A 19,731-nucleotide genomic window follows, 5' to 3' on the forward strand; every position below is an offset into this window, starting at 1 on the left:
TTGGTTTCATGAATATGTTTAATTTCAGCCGGGTATCATGCTTGCAATGTTAAACGCTGGCTTAGCTTTAGGCAATCAAATTATTTGGTAATGGTTAGAAAAAAAAAGATCATGGTTTGTAACGCAATGAAACAACGTAATGTAACAACCTAACGAGTGTAAACAGATAACAACAGCCCGAGTAGACTAATGCTGCAAAACAAGACAGCATAATCTCAACATTCATTTTTGGTTGCAAAGAAACGTCGGTGAAAGTTCTGTTTGTTTGACCTATCCATCGACCCTGAACTAAAACATCCATATTACGACAGAAAAAAGGTCCTGACTCTACTAAGTTAACAATTCCAAAGGAACTTACAAGTGAGAGCTGTGCAAACTTGGGCAAGGATATACTTATATGACTATAATAACTCACATTATCAGAGATCATGTGTATTTTTGTTATTCTTTGCTTCAGGTCCATATATTGGGATATACTGTTACAGAGCATAGTTCCAGACAGCTCCACAGTCAAACCGACTCCTCCTGCTGGGACACTTCTGTCACGGATCTCTCACGGCTGCCGTCAAACAAGTTGTGTCTCCGTTGTTTCCTGCGGTTCATCTTGGACATGTCCATTTCGAACACCTCTCCGGAGCGCAGAGCGGACACCAAGTCATCGAACTCACCGCCCCCCTCTTCCTCGTTTGGTTTGGTCTTCTTCGACTTCTGCTCCCGGTCTCTCTTCAGCTGGAAGGCAGGAGAGAAATTAGGATGGGAGAGGACATGGACATACTGTTTGTTGGTACACGACTGAGATGATCATCAGTATATGGACACAGTGGAAGTGGGTAGGCAATACTTTTCTGACCACTAAGTTACTGGCCCCTGTTAAAAAAAGTTCAAATACGTTTAGCATCCTATTAAAACACAATTTTCTTCTAACCTGTGCCTCCACGAGTGCCCGCTTCTCCTCCTCCTCCTTGCGTCGGGCCATCCTTATGTTGTCCTGTTCGGCCTCTGAGAAAGCTGCAAGGAAACTGTCGAAGATCCCAAAGAAGGAATCCGGCTGCAGGTTGGATGAGTCTTCTCCAAAGTGTTTCAGTGCCTTCACAAGCTTTTGACATGACACATGAAGGCACAAGATGATCATTTGGTCAAAACGATTCCAAAACCTCCATCCACCATTAAAAGTTTTGGAATAGGGGGGGATTTTCTGCGGTTGCCTTCAGGCAAATGCCTGAAACAGTTATTTTGTATTAAGTTAAGTATTAAAAAGGACTTTTGTACTATTGCTTGATTTGAAGGCCTGTTGCTCTGTTGATTACAATAAATAGGTCTAAAAAATGTTTATTGTGTTTGACTCAGTACTATTTATATTCATTACATTTAAAAAGCAGACATAAAAGTTACTTAAAAGTTACTTTCCAGAGTAACTAATTACTTTTGATACACAGTAACTGGTAAGTAATTCAATTACCTTTAAAAGAAGTAACTAGTAACTGTAACTAAATACTCATTTTCAGTAACTTGCCCAACACTGTTTACAATGCACTTTGACGCCAAATTGAAAGAACAGATTGTGACACATGGTCACAGAATAGCTTGGAGTTAATTGACAGCATACAGCTAATGCCATTAATTCATGCATTAATCCCAGTAGGGGCCCACACAATTCAGTTCAGAATTTTTAAATTCAGTTCTTGAAACAAATATAATAATAACATGCATCGGACTGATATCTAATGGATGATGAATTAAGAAAACCCATACGAACGTGTTTTCAGCAGGGCTGTCAATAGATTTTAAAAAATGAACAAATTAATCGCACATTTTGAAATTCATTAATCTCGATTAATGAATGTTGTGCTTGTTACAATGTTGTTTTTAATGAATGTTTGTTTTTCTTCTAAAGACAAAATCTTAAAAATAATGAGTAATCACTGTTGTTTAATTGTTAATGTTATTTTAAACACAAAACTACACATATTTGATCATCTTGGAGGCAGAATTCCACTGGGTGGAACTTGTTGAACTAGTGACTCTTCCTGTTGTACTCGTGCACTTTGCTCTCAACTCTCCATCATTTAACGGCTGTGTTTGAAGTGCCAACAATCTCCCAACACTTAGCCAGAACGCTTTCAAACCACGCTCGGACACAGTGGTGGTCCTCTGCAGACTGTGTGCCACGCAGGGTGACGCTAGATGTTGAGATGGAAGTAGCCGAGCAGCTAGCTTAGCCTAGCGGTGCTTTAAGTGGGGTGTTTGCCACTCACTCCCCTTCTGTTTGAGTAATTCCTCTGCATAGTTCTCTGCTGTATGTCGTGTCTCTGCGTTATTTTACTTCCAATCCAAAAAGCTCTCTCCATCTTGAACTGACTGCAGCTAGCGGCCGATTCGTGTCCGCGGTCAACTTCCGGCTAAATCGTTAACCTTAACCGTTTACCTTAAAATATTTTGTTGCATTCATCTCGGCCACATTAATCGCATATATCAAGAAGTTTATGTTGGCTGAAATGTGATAAATTGAATGTGAATAACGATAGTTTGTCTCACCACTTCTCTGGCCTCACTGAGCGACTCCTCTACATCCGAGAAGCTGAAGGAGGCCACCGTGAGGAACTGACCCACCACGGGGACAAACTTGTCATCGGGACCCTGGGGGGACTGACCGCGCTGGTACTGCAGCTCCTGGAGGTGGACGAACAAACAAAGACGGACAATCACATGTGTGAATAAACCCATGCATTGATGCTTATGCTTCATATGATTTACAGACCATGAGGAGGGTCAAACATTCAGTCAAAGAACATCACTCACCGCTTCAACGCTGTTCAGGCCAGATCTGAGATTGCCAAAGTCCTTCTCCAACTCCGTCATACTGGAGAGACACATGGGAGGGTGGAGACTCTGAGTAACGTGGGGAAACTTTGAACTTTGTTTGACATTAATTCCGCGAGGTTGAGTCGAAGCATAGGGCTATTTCTTTGGCTGTCAACAATCAGTTGTAGCTCCCACAAGTCTTGTTGCCATGGTGAGGTTACCAGGTTTTGTGCATACTTGGGAATATTGTATTTATTTTCTGTTAATAGATGCTGCACACTGCCCATTTCAATATTATTTTAAAAAGACTTGACTCTGCATGTATTCGTGCTTCCTTGTTCTCACTTGACTTTGGCAGCTTCTGGAACATTCGGCAGCTCTTCACTGAACGCCACCACCTTCGGGTACTTCTTCTCCAGTACAGTGATCATGTAGTGAAGCAAAGAGACGTTTCTAAAAGACACATTCAGCAGTCAGTTCATCACTTTTTCAAAGCAAAATCACAAAGAGACCTTGACCCACAGCAGACGTCAACGTGTCACAGTAGGAAATGCAGAGATATCATTAACAGTCAGGGTGACACTGACGGCACTGTATAATTATAATCACTTATATACATGATTACAATTTTAACAGAAATTATAGGGCACCTGATGAAGACTTACAAGGTAAAAAATTGACAAGAATTGTCGCTCACTGACTCTGTTTGAAAGCACCTGTCTATAATACACCATAAAATGATAATGCATTTAATCTTCTAACAGCATGTTTTAATTATAGGAGTTATTTCAGGCATTACCTTTTATTTCAGCCGATTAAGTCTTAAGAGTGATTTTTGGGGTAATGTTCATCATTGAGGTGTTTAAAATAGCTAGGAATTTTTAAACAATTCAATTTGTTTTTACAATGTTTTATGTTTTTATTCTTTTTTTCTTAAATCAAATAACGAACAAATACAGTGACTTGTATTCAGCATGTAATGTATCATAATGCATCATCATTTTCCTATTTATAAGGAAGCATTGCTTGTCTTAAAGCTCCCAACAGCTAGTTAAAAAAATAGAATATAAAAATATTTGAATGTACAACACTATGAATTCTAATAATAATAAAACACACTATGATCTCTGAGTCAGTGAGCAACCAGAGATTATGAAATGTTATAATACTTGGATCAGTCATTAAAAATGCTTCATAATGTGTTATGGTTGGTGTCATAAGCACCTTGGATGAGAAGTGTTATAAGCCGACACTTTATAAGTGTGTTTGAAAAGCATTATAGATACGGGTGATCTAGCAGCATCAGTAAGTGCTCCACCCAGTGTGAGTGTGAGGCGGCATGAACTACACCAGCTTTCTGTGATCGTACTTGTCTGTGCTCGACTTGGTGTCAGCTATCTTGTTGAGGCTGGACACTTTAAATCCGTAGGCGTTCCCCCGCTGTCCTTTGTTCATGTAGTTCCCGAAGGCCAGCACCACCTCCAGGAGCTGGCGCAGAGTCCCGCTCTGCACCACCTCTCTGGACGCTAGACTTAGAGCTGAGACAGCAGAGATCAGGAGCTGATGCCATGTATTTATACAGTATATGTCCAAATCCAAAATACATTACCGTAACACAATTTAAAGAGTCTTTGGGAGTAGCCTACCTTTGATTTTAGGTTTGATATCAGCCACCCTTTCAGCAAACTTCTTCTTGAAGTAAAGAGAGTGGAGTCTCTGTTGATAGTGGTTGATGCTGGGAGAGGACACAAGAGGGAGCTCCTATGTCACTTGGTGTAAATGTGATGGAACACAACTGAACCTCACACTTCTTGCAGATTGTATGTCCACTTTCGTTTTCAAACAAAGTGAAACCCTTGAAGGGTCAGTAGGATTCTACTAGCCGCGAGGTTACATCACTACATGCCCAGCGTGCAGTGACATGAAACACAAATACCCCTGGAGAGAAGGAGCGGCTGGGAATTTGAATGAGCATCACATTGATTTCAAGTGAGTTGGACACCCTGTCCAAAACACGTGTCCTTTGTTGCTTCTAGGTTACCGTAGCAACATGGCAGGAGCTCCAGGAAGAGGACCTGCTCCTTATGTAAAAATAAAGGTCATTTAAAAAAAAAAATCCCAGGTGATTATACGCTAAAGAAAACCTTCTTGTTACTGTTACACAGTGCTGCTGTGCTGAATACGCAGGTTTGTACGCTCTTCATCAAAATAAAGTGCAGCGTCAGCACCAACACAAAATGCGGTTCAGGGAAGAGTACATGGCTGTTGGTGTGTGTGTATGTGTGTGTCACCACGTGTACCTGCTCATTTCATACAGGAAGCGGTCTGCTCTGGCCATACGATCCAGCTCGTGCTTGTGTTCTCCCAACAGCTCCATGTCGCTCTTCTCAGGAACAAACTTCAGAAGCTTCACACACACACACACACACACACACACACACACACACACACACACACACACACACACACACACACACACACACACACACACACACACACACACACACACACACACACACACACTCACTATAAAAATGTGCAATTCATTTGATCAGCTCTTTATGATATCCTTTCCATGAGACGTCCATCACAGTGGCTCAACTAGCTCAATGTGTCTAAATCACAGAACATGTCCTTTTATACAACAACATCAATTTGTGTGTAATGTGCTACTTCAAAGAGTATGTTTTGCACCTGCTCCAGCATGTCTTTGGGTAGGTCCTCCTGTTCATCCATGGTCAGGACGGCGTGGCGGATCTCCTCATTGGTCAGTCTCAGCCTGTGACACCAACGTACACGTCACTTTTTAGAAAGCTGGTTTGGAACTCAAAGGGATCCGATGGAGGATTTAGTGTTGAGTCTTGCCAAGTTACAACTTCCTGTACCACAAACTACTAAAACGAAGTGCCATAAAGTGGTTGGCTGAAGTTCACTGGTCACTTAAAAAGCGAGTAAGTATTTTGTGTGTTGCAGAAAAAAATACCTTCACATGTTTGAATATTTTTTAACGTACGACAACCATTAACTGACAGCCTACAGGGACTTAACTTATACATCCATTAATAACCCTTAAGCCCCCCCCCCCCCCCCCACCTACGCACACACACAGACACACACACACACTGACCGTGACAGCAGGATGTTGCAGTTCTGTGCTCGGCGACCGTCGATCACTGACAGCTCCTTGACCTTCTTCACAGCGGCCGGCTCCTCCCCAGCATCCTTCTGCTACATACAGAAGTGATCAAATGTTTTACAAAATACTAAATCATCTAGAATAAAATTTTAAAGTTATAATTTAATGACACTGTTATTAATGTTATTATTAGTATCTTTAGATAAACAGAGCAGCACAGCTCATTTCATCAGTTAGTTCATTTGACTGAACACAAGCAGTGCCTGTGACACAATGAGTAGAACTGTATGAGGGGGGGTAGATATGGCAACGGCACAAAGATGAAGGAACATACTAGAGAAGGGCCGTGTTGCAGACGGTAACAGTGCCACTGTGGAATACCTGTGGTTTCTGGTAAGCTGAGAAGGTCCTCTGCAGCTCCTCTAGATCCAGAACTTTAAACACCTTGAGGTCATCAATCTCCCTCCATATGGTTCCTTCTGTCTTGTTCTGAAACAAACAATACGTAGCAATACAATATGTGTGTGTTATTAGTTTTTCCAGGATTGTGAGTGCTTTACTCCTTAATCATCTGTTGTTTCCATTCGCTGATTAGAGAGAACGTACGTGTCTGGGAAGTAGTCAACGTAGGAAAAGTAACAGTTCATCTAGACAGTTTTCTATTCTTAGTTTCTCCATCACCATGACATGAGGGGAAAACATTTAATATTTAAGGTAACACGGCTCACATTTGGTAAGGCTGGATCATTGATAAGGTTTCCTCTGTCTGGTTTTAAAAGCTTTTATCAAATATAACTAAAAAAGGAGGGAACATTTCCTTTTCTTAGGCACCACTTTCAGCCGTAGATTTATCCACATTTGGTGCTGTAGTGCGTATTTGTGGCATTGAGTCAAAACCAGTGTGCGTGTGTGTGTGGTAATGAAGGAACATGTCACGGTGCAACAGTGTGGCTCACTGATGCAGCTCCGTGGTTCAGAGTGAGACGCCAGAATGGAGACGCACAGAGGACTTCACCGGACTGTAGTGATAACGCCTCCCTGTATCACACAGTTGGAGCACGTGTGGTGGTTTGACTGAGGTAGTGACAGTGGAGCGGCAAGTAGGATCAGTCTACCTCAGGCAGTTTGCTCCAGTTGAAGGATTTTAGAGGGTTGGATGGCTGAGGAATATTCTTCCTCTCCTGGACAGTTCCCAATAGAGCTCCAGGAGGAGGAGGCGGGGCCAATGGGGCCATGCCGAAAGCCGGCGGGCCTCCTGGAGGAGGAGGTGGTGGGGGGGGAGGAGGAGAAGGAGCAGGGCTGGCCGGCATGGGACCAGAAGGGACTGAACCAGCAGAAGACACGGGAGGTCCTCCAGGAACACCAGACGTCTAACGAGACAACAGAGCGAGTACGAACGGAGGAGTGAGACGGCATGTGAGAAGAAAGAAGCAGCGGTTAACGGTTCTCTCCGTGGTGGGGGGGCACGTACAGAGCCGGGCTGCAGCAGAGCAGACAGCTCTGCCACGCGCTGCTGGGCCTGCTTGTGGTCGTTGCTCTCTCGCTCCAGCTTGTCCTTCAGTTTGTTCAGCATGGCCATCATGTCCTCTTTCTCCTTGTTCTTGGCCTCGCACTCCCTCTCTTTCTTCTCCAGACGCTGCTGCAGGTTGTGATGCTCTGGAAAGAAGGGAAGGTGAGTCAGGCAGAACCGGGGGCTACGAGGGGGGGTCGTTTATTCGGAATCAAAGCATACTTATTTAGCATTAAGGGCTTGGACCGTGGTGAGGCCGTTCTGCCGGTTGGGTGACTTGTGTTTTATTACATAGTGACATTGGTAAAGCCTTTGCTAAGCATTTATTCCTCAGTAAGTCCAAGTCAGCAAGTTACAAAACTGAAATGTGTTTTTACTTCCAACCATTTAGCAGGTGTCATGCTGGTAATATTCTGAACATATGTGACTATATGTGACTCATTTTATGTCCCAATATTACTATTGTGCTTATCAAAGACACACATGAAGCATAGTATATGTGTGTGTGTTTACCTTTCCTCGTTTTATCAGCTTGTTCTTTCCATTCTTTGACCTCACTCTCTTTGACAAGCCTATGGACACAGACACACACACAAAACTGAAGTTCTCCAAACATGTTTTTCTACTAATACACACAACCCCCCCCCCCCCCCCCCCCACACACACACACACACACTACAATAGGTTTAAAAGCACCACAGATGTTTCATGATGTAAAGGATGGACTAGGCACAGGCAACAATTATTTTCTTAGAAGGTCAGAGTCACTTGTTTTATCGCAAAATATTCCTTTTGACTATCAGACGGGAGAAGTTACTGAGATTTTGTTTTGTTAAATATATAATGTTTCTTCATCCTACCTGACTTTACAACCAATTTACTCATTCAAACACAAATCACAGCTAGTGTCCCAAAGTTAGAAACCCCAGAAACTTACATGCGTACAATATTTTTGACATTGAAGTCCTCCAGCGGAGCGACATCAGGGTCCTCCCCCTTGTCCGTCTGCAGAACCAGCTGCTGAATAATTCGATCCAACAGCGTCCAGTAGTGGTGAGTGGTGCTGCTTTGCTTAGCTGCAGACAGACAGACCATGGAGCATTTCATGGAGACGCAAATGGATGAAACGTGGACGTGTGAATCGGTCTTACATGGCATCATGAGGCAGTGCTGCAGTGCAGACAGGAGGTGAGGGTAAGCTTCAGTGTGGTTCAGTCTCTTCCTGATCAGCTCAAACATCTGGCTGGCGCTTTTAGTTTCTATATGGACCTGAAGCAGAAGACATATAGTGGTGGGCTTTTAGCGTTGCTTTCTCATGTTTTAATGTCATCGGAATGAAATATAGTGCTGAAGATGATATATAAAGAAAACATTTAGGCTGGTAAAATAGACTTACAGCATCGAACCGTTTGGACATCTGAAGCTCATCTTCATTCCTCAACATCTCAAAGAAGTCCAGATGTCTGACAACAACACACACAGAACAACTGAACTCAGAAAGCTCTTCACAACCCAAGTGCGTTCCCCCGTACGGCCTCCTCAATGACAGCAGTGATATTTGGCGCTAACACTCGGAGCTACCTGTTCAGGGTAGCGTTTTCATTGGAATACAGTTTGTCAATGACCGGCTGAATGCCCAGCATCAGGAACTCATAACGCAGATGGATGCGGAACTCCAGGCTGGTCTGAAAACACACAAACACAAGCAAAATGAATCCCTCTCAGGAGGGAAGACAGTGATGCCATTAACAAATTCTGTAATGGTAAGATGTAATAATCACGGAAATGTTCTCTGTAGAAAAGAGATCAAAACAAAACATAATAAAATATGGGACAGGTAGAACAATGATCAAGAAGACAGCAAAAACTGCATAAAACTTCAGATATTGGCAAAAATCCCTCAGAATCCAAATGTTGAAGTGTCTCTCTTGATCTATTTTCCCAAGTCAATCAAGCTGAAGCGGGCCATCACGCAGAGGGGACTGGAGCCCCCCCCCCCCCCCCCCACCGACAAGGGACGACTGGACTACTGCAGTCAACTCGCTTTGCTTTTGTATGGACGTTTCAAAGACTTCACCTCTCCTGCTCCCTGGCTCAGCACGGCGTTGATGAAGGACATGACGGCAGTCTTCAGGTTGACCTCATCTTTGTAGCGGCCTGTGGATCTGTCCATGTCCATCATCAGGGTCTGCCAACAAAAGACAAGAAATGTAACACCCCCACACAATGTGCCTCATGCCTTAGATGGTCCTGAATTAGAAATTTAGTTGACACACACCACATTGGATGTGGATACATGAGGACTCAGAGGACCCCGTTATTATCATCACTAACCATTTCTAAGTGCACTTGAATAGAACGTGTCGCTCATTGTGTTAAGATACCACACGTAAACTCTGTGGTCTCTAGCTCCCATGAATTTTGCTACATATTTGTCTACTGGTGTTTTTGTTGTGCTCACCACTAACGTCATATAGACCATAAAATGAAGAGCAGCAGACTGAGAGAGGCACACAGACCAGGCACAAGCAGACCTGAAAGCGAGTTCTCTCTGAGGCGAAGGTCTGGTAGTGCAGCATGGCTTCCAGAACTTTCTTGTGTCCCCCCGGCACCAAACACACGGCGCCGAGGATCTCCAACACGGCAACCTGCAGGCAGAGGAAGAGGAGAGAGAAGGTGGGGGTTATTCATTTATTTCAAACCAAGTCAGACACACTCAGGTTGGAAAACAACCACAAAAATATGGTCACAAATATGATCATGGTCCACCAGAAGGAACTAGGAGCAGCTTGTTCCCCGTGTCACCTCTACGTGGGGTCACATGTCTCTTTGGACATCTTGCCATGACTAGCGTCTGCTCTTTTTGATAAACCGACTGATACTCCACAGCACATGATCAACAAGATGAACCACATTCTCCATCCTGTGTCTGACTGAAGTGGAATTTGTTCCTTCACCTGCAGCGCCCTGACAGCACGGTGTAGTTTCATTATCTCTGCTTGACTTTGAACGTGGCCCTCCATCGGCACAATTCAAACTAAAACAGCAGGGTACAAAACTGAAAGCTACTGTTTAAACCATCAGGGTCTGTCTGCAATATCATCTATTGTGTCTTTGGAGTCATTTAGTATCTCATTGTAGTGATTTATTAACTCTTTAAAGTGATTTAGTGTCACTTTGTATTGATTTAGTGTCTCTTTCTAGTCTTCTTGCGTCTCTATGAGATTGTATAGTTTCTCTTTGCGGTCATTTATTCTCTTTGTTGTGAACTTGTGTGTCTTTGTGATTATTTTGCATCTCTTTGTAACAATTGTATGTGTCGTTTAGTTTCTTTTTGTTGTTTTGCAGTTGTTTTATATCTCTTTTCAACATATTGATTTTTTTAGTCTTTTAATTGACCTTCAAGCACAAAATGTCATGTACTGATTTCTGAGGTCAGAGGGTGGCCAACCGTACTGTGAGTGTGTGTTTGGCACTGAACTTCCCTGGCCACAGAAGAATGTGTTACATCAAAGAGGATTTCCACAAATCAGTCCACATATTCCGTATAAATGGGTGATTGTGTTTAATGTGCAGTACTGGAGAATGTACCATTTATAATGGAACAGAGTCAGTAGCTGTCCCACCCTGAATCCCCTCCATCACAGGTCTTCCTTGGTTTAAAACAAGGGCCAATTCCTCAGCTGGGGTGAAGCCTGGTGCTGGTGCCACCCCCCCACCCCCCCCCCCCCTCTTCCTGACTGCTAAAATCAGTTTAGATAAAATATGTGAGCAGGCATCTTATAAGTAATTTCTACATTATTTGCAGACTTACCAGCCTGCAAAATGTTTTTATATTTTATCTTCTTTCTTTTTTGTCCAGTCTTGTTTGTTCTGTATGAACATCAATTGTTGTTAAAAGAACTTTCTAAGTAAGTAGATATTTTTAAATCCTTCCGCATTCAGGCGTTCCGCGATTGTTTGCAGGCTTTTTCTCTCTGTTTAATTACAGCTGCTGTCTTTTCCTTTTTTGCATATTAGCTGCTTCACTTTCTCATAAATTTCCATAATTAGTTGCTGCTCAGCGGGTTAAAAATATGCAGCGCGCGTCTTCTCCATTTCTGCATCGGTAAATCTGTGATCGATACCGTGGTCTATTTAAGAAAGCCGTGAACGCGCACTTATCCCAGCTATGTACACCTGGATTGACTTGGCTCCCCATTCTCATCCCGGCAAACGTGCAATTTAAGCCACGACGAGCTGATCACACTAAGTCAAGCTGCGCTTTTTCACTTATCCTGGATTTCTTCCTTCTACTTTTGTTCAATAGCCCCCTGATTGGTCCAAACCTCTTCTGTTTAAGAAGTATGCAGAACAGATCTGGGCCTTGACTTAACCGGAAGGATTTCTAAAATGCAGGTTGCATTGAATGCACCGTGCGTACCTTGGTTTTGATGCTCTCAGTGGTTAGACTTTGTGCGATGATATTGATGCTCTCACAGTGTCCCAGCACATGAGCTCGGCCCTGCGAGTTGTTCATCAGAGCTTTGATGCAGCCGATCAGAGACGTGTGGACCTGAGAGTTGGTGGTCTCATAGTCCATTGACTTGAGGAAATTCAGGATGCAAGACAGGCCATCCAAGTCAATGAACTGTGTCACAAACCTGTCAGGGATGGAAGGAAGGTGAAATGAATCGTTGGAAACGTTTCAGAACAGCTTGTTGCAACTGGAGCTGTACCTCATCGGCTGTGTCCTCAGCGCTGTCTTCAGGCCATCTATGATTTGATGTCTTCCCTGCTCCTCCTCGTCCTCTGGTCCCAGCAGAGTCTTCCTCTGTGAAGTTAAGCATTGCATCACCGGAGGTCATATACTCACCCGGAGAGCTTGGTCCTTAGCATAAAATGCTTCTGTTTTGTTGCCCTCCATGATAGTGGCTGATATCAAGTTACAAATAACCACAATGCCATTTGATTAAGTGGCAGATGTATATCCATAGGAATCACACATCTAACAGGCCCCCATGATATAAGTTATTGGAAGACAATAAGTCTGATAGTCATCTCCGTTGTCCTTGTTGATTCTCGTGGGATGGAGACCAAATGAGTCAACATGTCCTACTAAAAGTGGCTTTGAGAATCAGCAATATTTTCACATTTCATAGGATGTAAAGATAAATCTGTTTGTGTCTGGGAGTAAACTTGAGTAAACAGCAAGTGGTAAACAGATGGACGCATACACAGAGTCTGATTACAATTATCAGACAAAAAGTAAATATTGTGTACAACGCAAAATCAGAGAGGAAAATAAAAATTAAATGTTGGGATGTGGTGCTACATATTCTGGTCAAACAAGGGGCAGATGTGCTCCACGGGGATTACAACATAACATAACTTTAATATCTCAGCCCGTCAGTATAAGGGTGTTACTCACAGCAGCCATGGACCTCAGCTGGTCAATGTAATACTCTGGCCATCTGGATGCTCCTTTATTCTCCTCTGCCTCCTGAAACACATACGCACACAGGTCAGGGTCATGGATACTTACTCATAAACAGGACCACACATCCATGTGTCCCTCTTCATATCACAACAGAGAACATGGGAACGTGTGGATTTGTCCTTTTAAGAATGGTGCTTTGAGATCGATTCCACCTGTGGTGTGGGTAACATCACATGTTGATAAAGCCATGCATTGGAGTCATAAACTGCTTACTCCTCCTTACATTTTAAAAACAGCCTCGTTACTTCCGGCTTGTCGCAGTTCAAAAACACAAACACAAAAACCCATCTAGATAAATGGCGCTATGCGGACAGTGAATTTGATTGTGGTTGGATGAGAAGTATAAACATTTAGCATCCAGACACCCGATTGGTTTTCTCCGTGATGCGCCGGCAGATCGGAGCGACACCGGGTGGGAAAAGCGGTCGGTGGAAAGTTGGTATTTATCGACATGGACCCTCCTCCTCTTCCTCCTCCTCTTCCTCACGCAGATTCCACGTAACGTTAGATGAGTATCTTCATGACCGTGGGTTTGTCCTAAATGTTTTATTGAGAGTCTGGCACAACTGAGCGACTTGCAAGCAGCGTATTAAATAAAGTGATGTGTGTCTTAATGCGGCTTTGGAAATGAACACAAAGGGATTCTGTATTTGCTCATGAAGCCTGAAAATACTGGTTATTTGGCCAATGTTTTGATAACCAACCGCTGCCAGTTCAGTGTTTCCATCATTATAAACAGGTGTGCCCCCCCCATCTCGTAGAAAGTCAGACCCCCCCCCATGACGTAGTAAACACGGGGGGGGACACTGCAGTCTACCTAATCAATGCGAACGTGTGTGTGACACTGGAAAATGGGTTGTGGTTTTATCTGTCTTAAGTGAGATACATTTGTTGTTGCTGTTGTTGTTTCCACCATCCCAACGGCAGGTCACGTGATCTGCAGGCACCTTCTGATCACATTGTAACGGACTGACGTGTTGTGTGAGCGAGGTTACGCATTAGGAGTTTGTCCTTAATGGAATTTCTTACATTACTTTTACTTTTATACTTTAAGTAGTTTTGAAACCAGTACTTTTATACTTTTACTTAAGTAAAAAGCTTGAGTCGATACTTCAACTTCTACAGGAGTCTTTTTAAACCCTAGTATCTGTACTTCTACTTGAGTAATGAATGTGAATACTTTTGACACCTCTGCCGGTTTGTACGATTCATCTCTGCTCTCAACTCTCACAGAGGGTTAACACTTGTTCTCACCCTTGGATTTGTCCAATGGACCGGAGGTTGCCATCTGGGTCTACAGCTGCTGCTAATTTCTTGTGACTGCACAGACTTGTCTGGGTGTGGCTGCGAGGACATGACGCTAAGTGGTAGTGCAGCAGTCTATTGTGTATGTGTGGAACGCTCAGCATGCCGTTGGATTATAGCTGAGCTTATAGTGGTAGCGATCCTTATCCAAGAAAAGCAGCTTACATAAATTACAAATATTGTTCAGTTGGCTGTTGTACTTATAGTTCCTTACCAATTTCTTACTACAGTAGATCCGCCATTTTTTCTCTGCTGGCAAAGCAAACATGGCCGCTCTGTTGTCCTCTGTAAGGTCCAGTTCATCCTGGGATGGGAAGACAGAAAAGATGTGGGGGGAGAATGATTAACATAAGAGGGAAGCTGCTGAATTTGGATGTTTGAAGGCACTGAGAATAGGACCTCTCACTCACCACCAGCTCGGTGAACTTGGTGTCCAGCTCCTGAACGGGGGGCATGGGCAGGTTGGGCTCCAGCACAGCCGTGGGGGTGGTGCTGTCCTGACAGTGGGTGATTTCCGGTGGGTCGCTCCGATTGAAGCAGCAAGAAAACAGAGAGGACAGGCCACTCTCCTTGGGTTGCTTCACACGGGACCCCATGGTTTCAGCAGGGACTTGACCAGAAGTACTGACTAAAGAGGGAGACCGAAGGTACGAGTAGATGATGACAGATGATAGAGAGGGTACGTGGTACATGGTAAAGCACCATGGGGATGGACTGCACCAGATAGTTACCTATTTCATTTGTATCCATCTGCTACCATGACACTACAGGCTAAATTATTTTTGCACTATTTTGCATCCATTGCATGTCTTCTTTCAGGTTAGTGGAATCAAAACATCTAGAAGATTCATTTATGTGTTTCATTTGCTGCTAAATGTCATGCTAAATCACAAAAAATAAGGATTAGACATCTTAACATAAAATGACCAAAACACTTGTTATACAAAGACAAAATTGTTTAGTTGTTAGTGATCAAAATGATGTACAAGAAAAACAAGTAAGCACAAGAAAAACAAGTAACTTCTACCCTTAGCAAATGCTAACTGTTCATTATAATCCACAAAGTATTGAGTTGTTGATTTAATGCCACCGATTGCCGTCGTTTGTGCAGATTTCTAGGCCAAATGTTTTTTTGAGAAAATGAGCATAGGCCTAATTGAACAAACAAACAGAACTGAAAATAGGAGGAAGCAATTATCTTTTCAAGCACACCACACCTTTATAAATGAAACCCAGTAATCATGACTCATCAAGCAGCCTGGACTAGGTGTGCACAACCAGCCCTGTTGCTAAACCAGATTCAAATCTGGAGCTCAGACACAAAGAAGTTCTCTGTTGGTGGTAACCCTCCAAGGTAAGACAGTGGAGTCCAATCTATGGCCCGTGTCAAATCCTAAAAATATAACGCATTATGGCCCGTACATAATATTTATATGCAGCAATAATAACATCCACATTGTCTATTTCTCTTCTTGTCCCTCCCTCTTCCTGTTCTTGTCCCTCCCTTCATACAGGACAATGACGGAGGCCGAGAGAATGATCAAACGTTTTGGTAAATATAAGATGTAAAGGATCGAGGCAGATTTTTCTTAAAATTTGTTCGATTAACAAATGCTATTTACTTGCATTTGATTTATTTTACTAACATAAATGCATAAAAAGTCAGGCAGCATACCTCACCTCTAGCGAGTGGCCCAGTCCTTTGTATATTTTTCTGTATGTAGGAAAAACAGTTTGGGCGCCCCTTTACTGAGGGTTAGGACGTCTGCAGACATGAAGCATTACAAAACCCTGAAGCCTACTAATAACATGGACGAAATATGAAGAAACAATCATTTTGAAATATTTATAATGATGTTAATGTTTTATTTTTACGTTAGTTTTCAGCCCACCTTTTCACGCCTAACGTAGCTTTACGGCTGTTATCATCGTCTTCGTCCACAGTTTGACAGTATCACATACACGCATCATTTAATCAAATTCAAATATTAAAGAGGATAGCAGGTCGAGTCACCTAAAGCTTTCCAGGTAAGCTTACATATTTAAGTACACAACCTCACACAAGTAGACAAACCACAATGTGCCAATAAATATGCATTAGCTACAATGGCTAAAGGCTGGCGCATGCTTCTGCGTCTGCGTCGTCACGTTCCGTCGTGTCGCCGCATTCGTTTCAATTCATGGTTCTAAAAGTCTTGCGTGTGTTGCAGTGCAATTTACCGCCAGAACAACAGGTGGAGTAACGTGTTTTTGTTGAAGACGACCTAGAGAGTGACGTCTTTGTGTGTGGAAGTCGTTGGTTTGTTTATTTATTTATCATAGACTTTATTGCCTCGTGCATCGCCACTGCTGCTTTTCATCAAGGACACGTTTGTCCCGTATTTTCCTCCACAACTTTGTTCCCCTCGACCTCGGCCAATGACGGCTTGTAGAAGTCATATTTACGCATTTCTTCCGACAAAAGTTCTTCAATCTGATCCGTTCTCTCATAAACATTCTTCGTTTTAATAATGGCGGTATCGGGCTATGAAAACGGGGGGGATTCCTAAGTATACGCAGGAGTTGAAATCATTGATTTATTTGAAATTGCTGGACTACACATTTCGCGAGTGAACGCCATGGAGGAATCTTCCTCTACCTGAGGATTCCTAGACACTTCAACTTTTTACCATAAAATTATGCTTTTCAATGAAACAGCTTTAGTCAGTTGTACGGTGTACGGTTCTGGTTGGATCTGTCAGAAAGGGTTCCACACTGGATCAAAGAATCTATGAGGGCCAAATGTGTTTTAATTTGGTCCAAAGCTCTTCACACTGCTAATGGGACCAAGTGTCATTATTTGACGAGTTGACTGTCTGATACTGTTATTTACTATATTTATATGAATACAGATAACGCCGATGGAAACCCATTACACAGTCAGATCAACTGACGTGCAGCAAAGAGCAAGACGCTCAATAAAGGGGGGGTAGTAAGGGAGGGTGGATGTGTTCAAACACACACAGGTCTTAACAAGACTTCACAAAGAGACTGATGTCTCCCAAGTTCGATGGAGACATATTTATTCATTCAACTGTTACGAACATCAGTCACAGGAAATAAAATATCGTATTTTTTGTAACGGATTTACTTAAACACTGGTCTTTCCTAACCTTACCAAGTAAGTTGGTTGTGGATGTAAACCTAAAAACCGAGTAATCCTTCGATGTAAGTTAATTTAGTAAAGACACTGTCTGCATGAAACCAGAGTCAAAAGTCAAAAGGCACTACCGATATGTTTATTGTACTAACCCATAGCATTATATTTTATTTTATTCCTCTTGCACCATGTTGTCTTGTCGTCCATTATCGTACTGTCTGCGGTTATGCACCAACCGCCAAGTCAAATTCCTTGTATGTCTGACTTATTATGGCAATAAATGTTTCCTGATTCCTGATCAGGCAGCTCGTCCAATCATTACAGGCCCAAAGAAATGATTGGACGGGCCCATTACAGCCTGAGACAGCCATAGATACAGGATCCTAATAGAGGAAAGCTCAGGAATTCCCACAGTGAGGTATGTCCCCCGGGGACCATTGGTTGAGGACACACTGTAGTCATTGACCTGCGGACATTGCCTCACAAACGGTAAACACACGCCTGGAATCAAAGAACCGAAACTCTGACAACAGACAAACAGACGTCCATGGATGTTTTGTTAATATTTGACGTGTCCACGGTTTGCGTCCTTGCCTCGGTTAGGTAATTGGGTTGAAGCATAACAGTGGGACTCCAATACCAATCAGCAACGTGTGTGTATGATTATGTCACATATTGATTGATGACAGGGTTATTATTCAGTTTGACGCTCAGATCAACCAATCGGTCCTGAGTTCACCGGGTTTAATCAATACTCAATCGAACCCTCCAGGGAAAGTGTTTTCTCTGACTGCTCAGAGGTCAGAGGTCAGTGTCCCTCTGGCTAGTGGGAAGCCTCTGTCTCACTCAAGGACAGTGAATGTTTGACCAGAACTTGTTGTGTTTATGACGCTGCTCCCATGCAGTCATTGTAACAGGTTAGTCCGTCCCCCATATCCTCCTCAGCTCCAAGCTCCACTATTCCTATTGAAGATATAGAACTTGAAAAACAATTTACAAATATATGGCTGATGGGAACCAAACTCAGGTCAGTAACACCAATATAAAAGCTTCAGCGTTTTAACACATGTTCATGTTAAAGTGTTGGGTAAGGCAACTAAAGAGGCTCTGGGTAGAATCATTTGCCAAAATGCTGGATGCGTCTGTCGGTTGTACCGACCAACATAAATATTGAATGAATCCAGATTTCATTTGTTAGGGTCATATTTGTTGAGCTTCACTTATTAGAGTTCAGGAAATGATCCATTTAATGGCACAGCATCCAAGGGGACGTTTGCTAAACATGTTTGTCTCTGCCTGATGATGTGAGGCCGGCAATAATGATGTGTATTCTGTGGCACATTTAAAAAACATCAATATTCTTAAATTGGATCCAAACTGTTGACTGTAACCTTGAGCACATTAGCAATGTGCACAAGATGTTCCCTCTCCTCTACGAGACATACTTTGACAGTTGCACAGTTTGTTATTTGTTTAAGAGCTTTCTTTCCCATCTGCGTTCTGCGAAGATTCTGCCTCTGATTGGCTGCCTCTCATTCCCTTCTTGCGGAACACGCCGAAGTTTGCAGCTTTGATGATTTTTACTTAGACGAAGGAGTTTTTAAGTATGGCAGCCTTCCTGTGTATTTTTCTCATATACGTTACAACTATAATATCATGTGGATAAATTAAAGTCACAGATATGTTCTGGTGTGGCATCATCATTTAAATGTTGTAGCAAACGCTAATTGTTATTGACATTTAAAAGTGCTGCTTTGCATAAGAAAAGATAGCGGCCCTCTGTACATCCCCCGGCTCTCTTACCTCTCTCAAGCACTCCTATGCGACGTGATGCGATGCCATGCTGGGCCTCAGCAGTGTGTGTTGCAGTGTGTGCAGAAGCAGCGGTCAGGCGTCAGATGAACATCTGCAGGGGAGATCATTCGCTCTGACGTCTTATACTTCTTCTCTTAAAGTGTTTCTGACATACTTTACATAATCCAGAGAAGGAAAAATTTGACTCCAAAGATCCAGAGTTGGCACTTTCAGAAGAGCCGGAGCAGAGTCATAGTTGTATTTACAATCAGAGCCTGCAATCTTAATCCCTAGTTTGTTAAATGAGAAAGTGAGTAAATACAAACTCCAGCGGACGTCGAGGCCCCACAGGGCCAGTCAAGTCAGGGCTTTTCCTCAAGGGCTTGTTTTCTGTGTCCAAAATAATCCAAATCCTCTGTCATTGGTTTCATCCATCCGGACAGCACCTGCTCTTGACTCCTGTGTTCTCCTTCCTCCCTCGTCCCCGTCAGTGTGTCTCTGTAAACTGATCAGTTTCTCTGCCTGTCTGCCTCAAGGAATGTACAGAGAAACTGACACATCTGCCT

At 43.0% G+C, this 19,731-nt stretch overlaps 1 protein-coding gene across 1 annotated transcript; it reads right to left on the minus strand.

The window, feature by feature from the left end:
* LOC120832676 (disheveled-associated activator of morphogenesis 1) lies at positions 1–19,633 on the minus strand. Its single transcript, XM_040199141.2, has 27 exons — positions 19,492–19,633; positions 19,175–19,277; positions 14,643–14,860; positions 14,447–14,536; positions 12,859–12,930; positions 12,167–12,261; positions 11,872–12,091; positions 9,983–10,096; positions 9,526–9,636; positions 9,030–9,133; positions 8,845–8,911; positions 8,600–8,717; positions 8,386–8,524; positions 7,962–8,020; positions 7,410–7,594; positions 7,054–7,308; positions 6,320–6,427; positions 5,930–6,030; positions 5,497–5,581; positions 5,103–5,209; positions 4,449–4,537; positions 4,172–4,340; positions 3,148–3,255; positions 2,800–2,860; positions 2,536–2,670; positions 926–1,096; positions 1–729 (listed from the first exon to the last, which is right to left on the minus strand). Exons 3-27 carry the CDS (start codon positions 14,826–14,828, stop codon positions 511–513), a joined length of 3,168 nt encoding a protein of 1,055 aa, XP_040055075.1. The 5' UTR covers positions 14,829–14,860; positions 19,175–19,277; positions 19,492–19,633; the 3' UTR covers positions 1–510.
* Positions 19,634–19,731: the final 98 nt, after the last annotated feature.

This window comes from Gasterosteus aculeatus, chromosome 15 (assembly GCF_964276395.1).
Source record: "Gasterosteus aculeatus chromosome 15, fGasAcu3.hap1.1, whole genome shotgun sequence".
NCBI lineage: Eukaryota > Metazoa > Chordata > Actinopteri > Perciformes > Gasterosteidae > Gasterosteus > Gasterosteus aculeatus.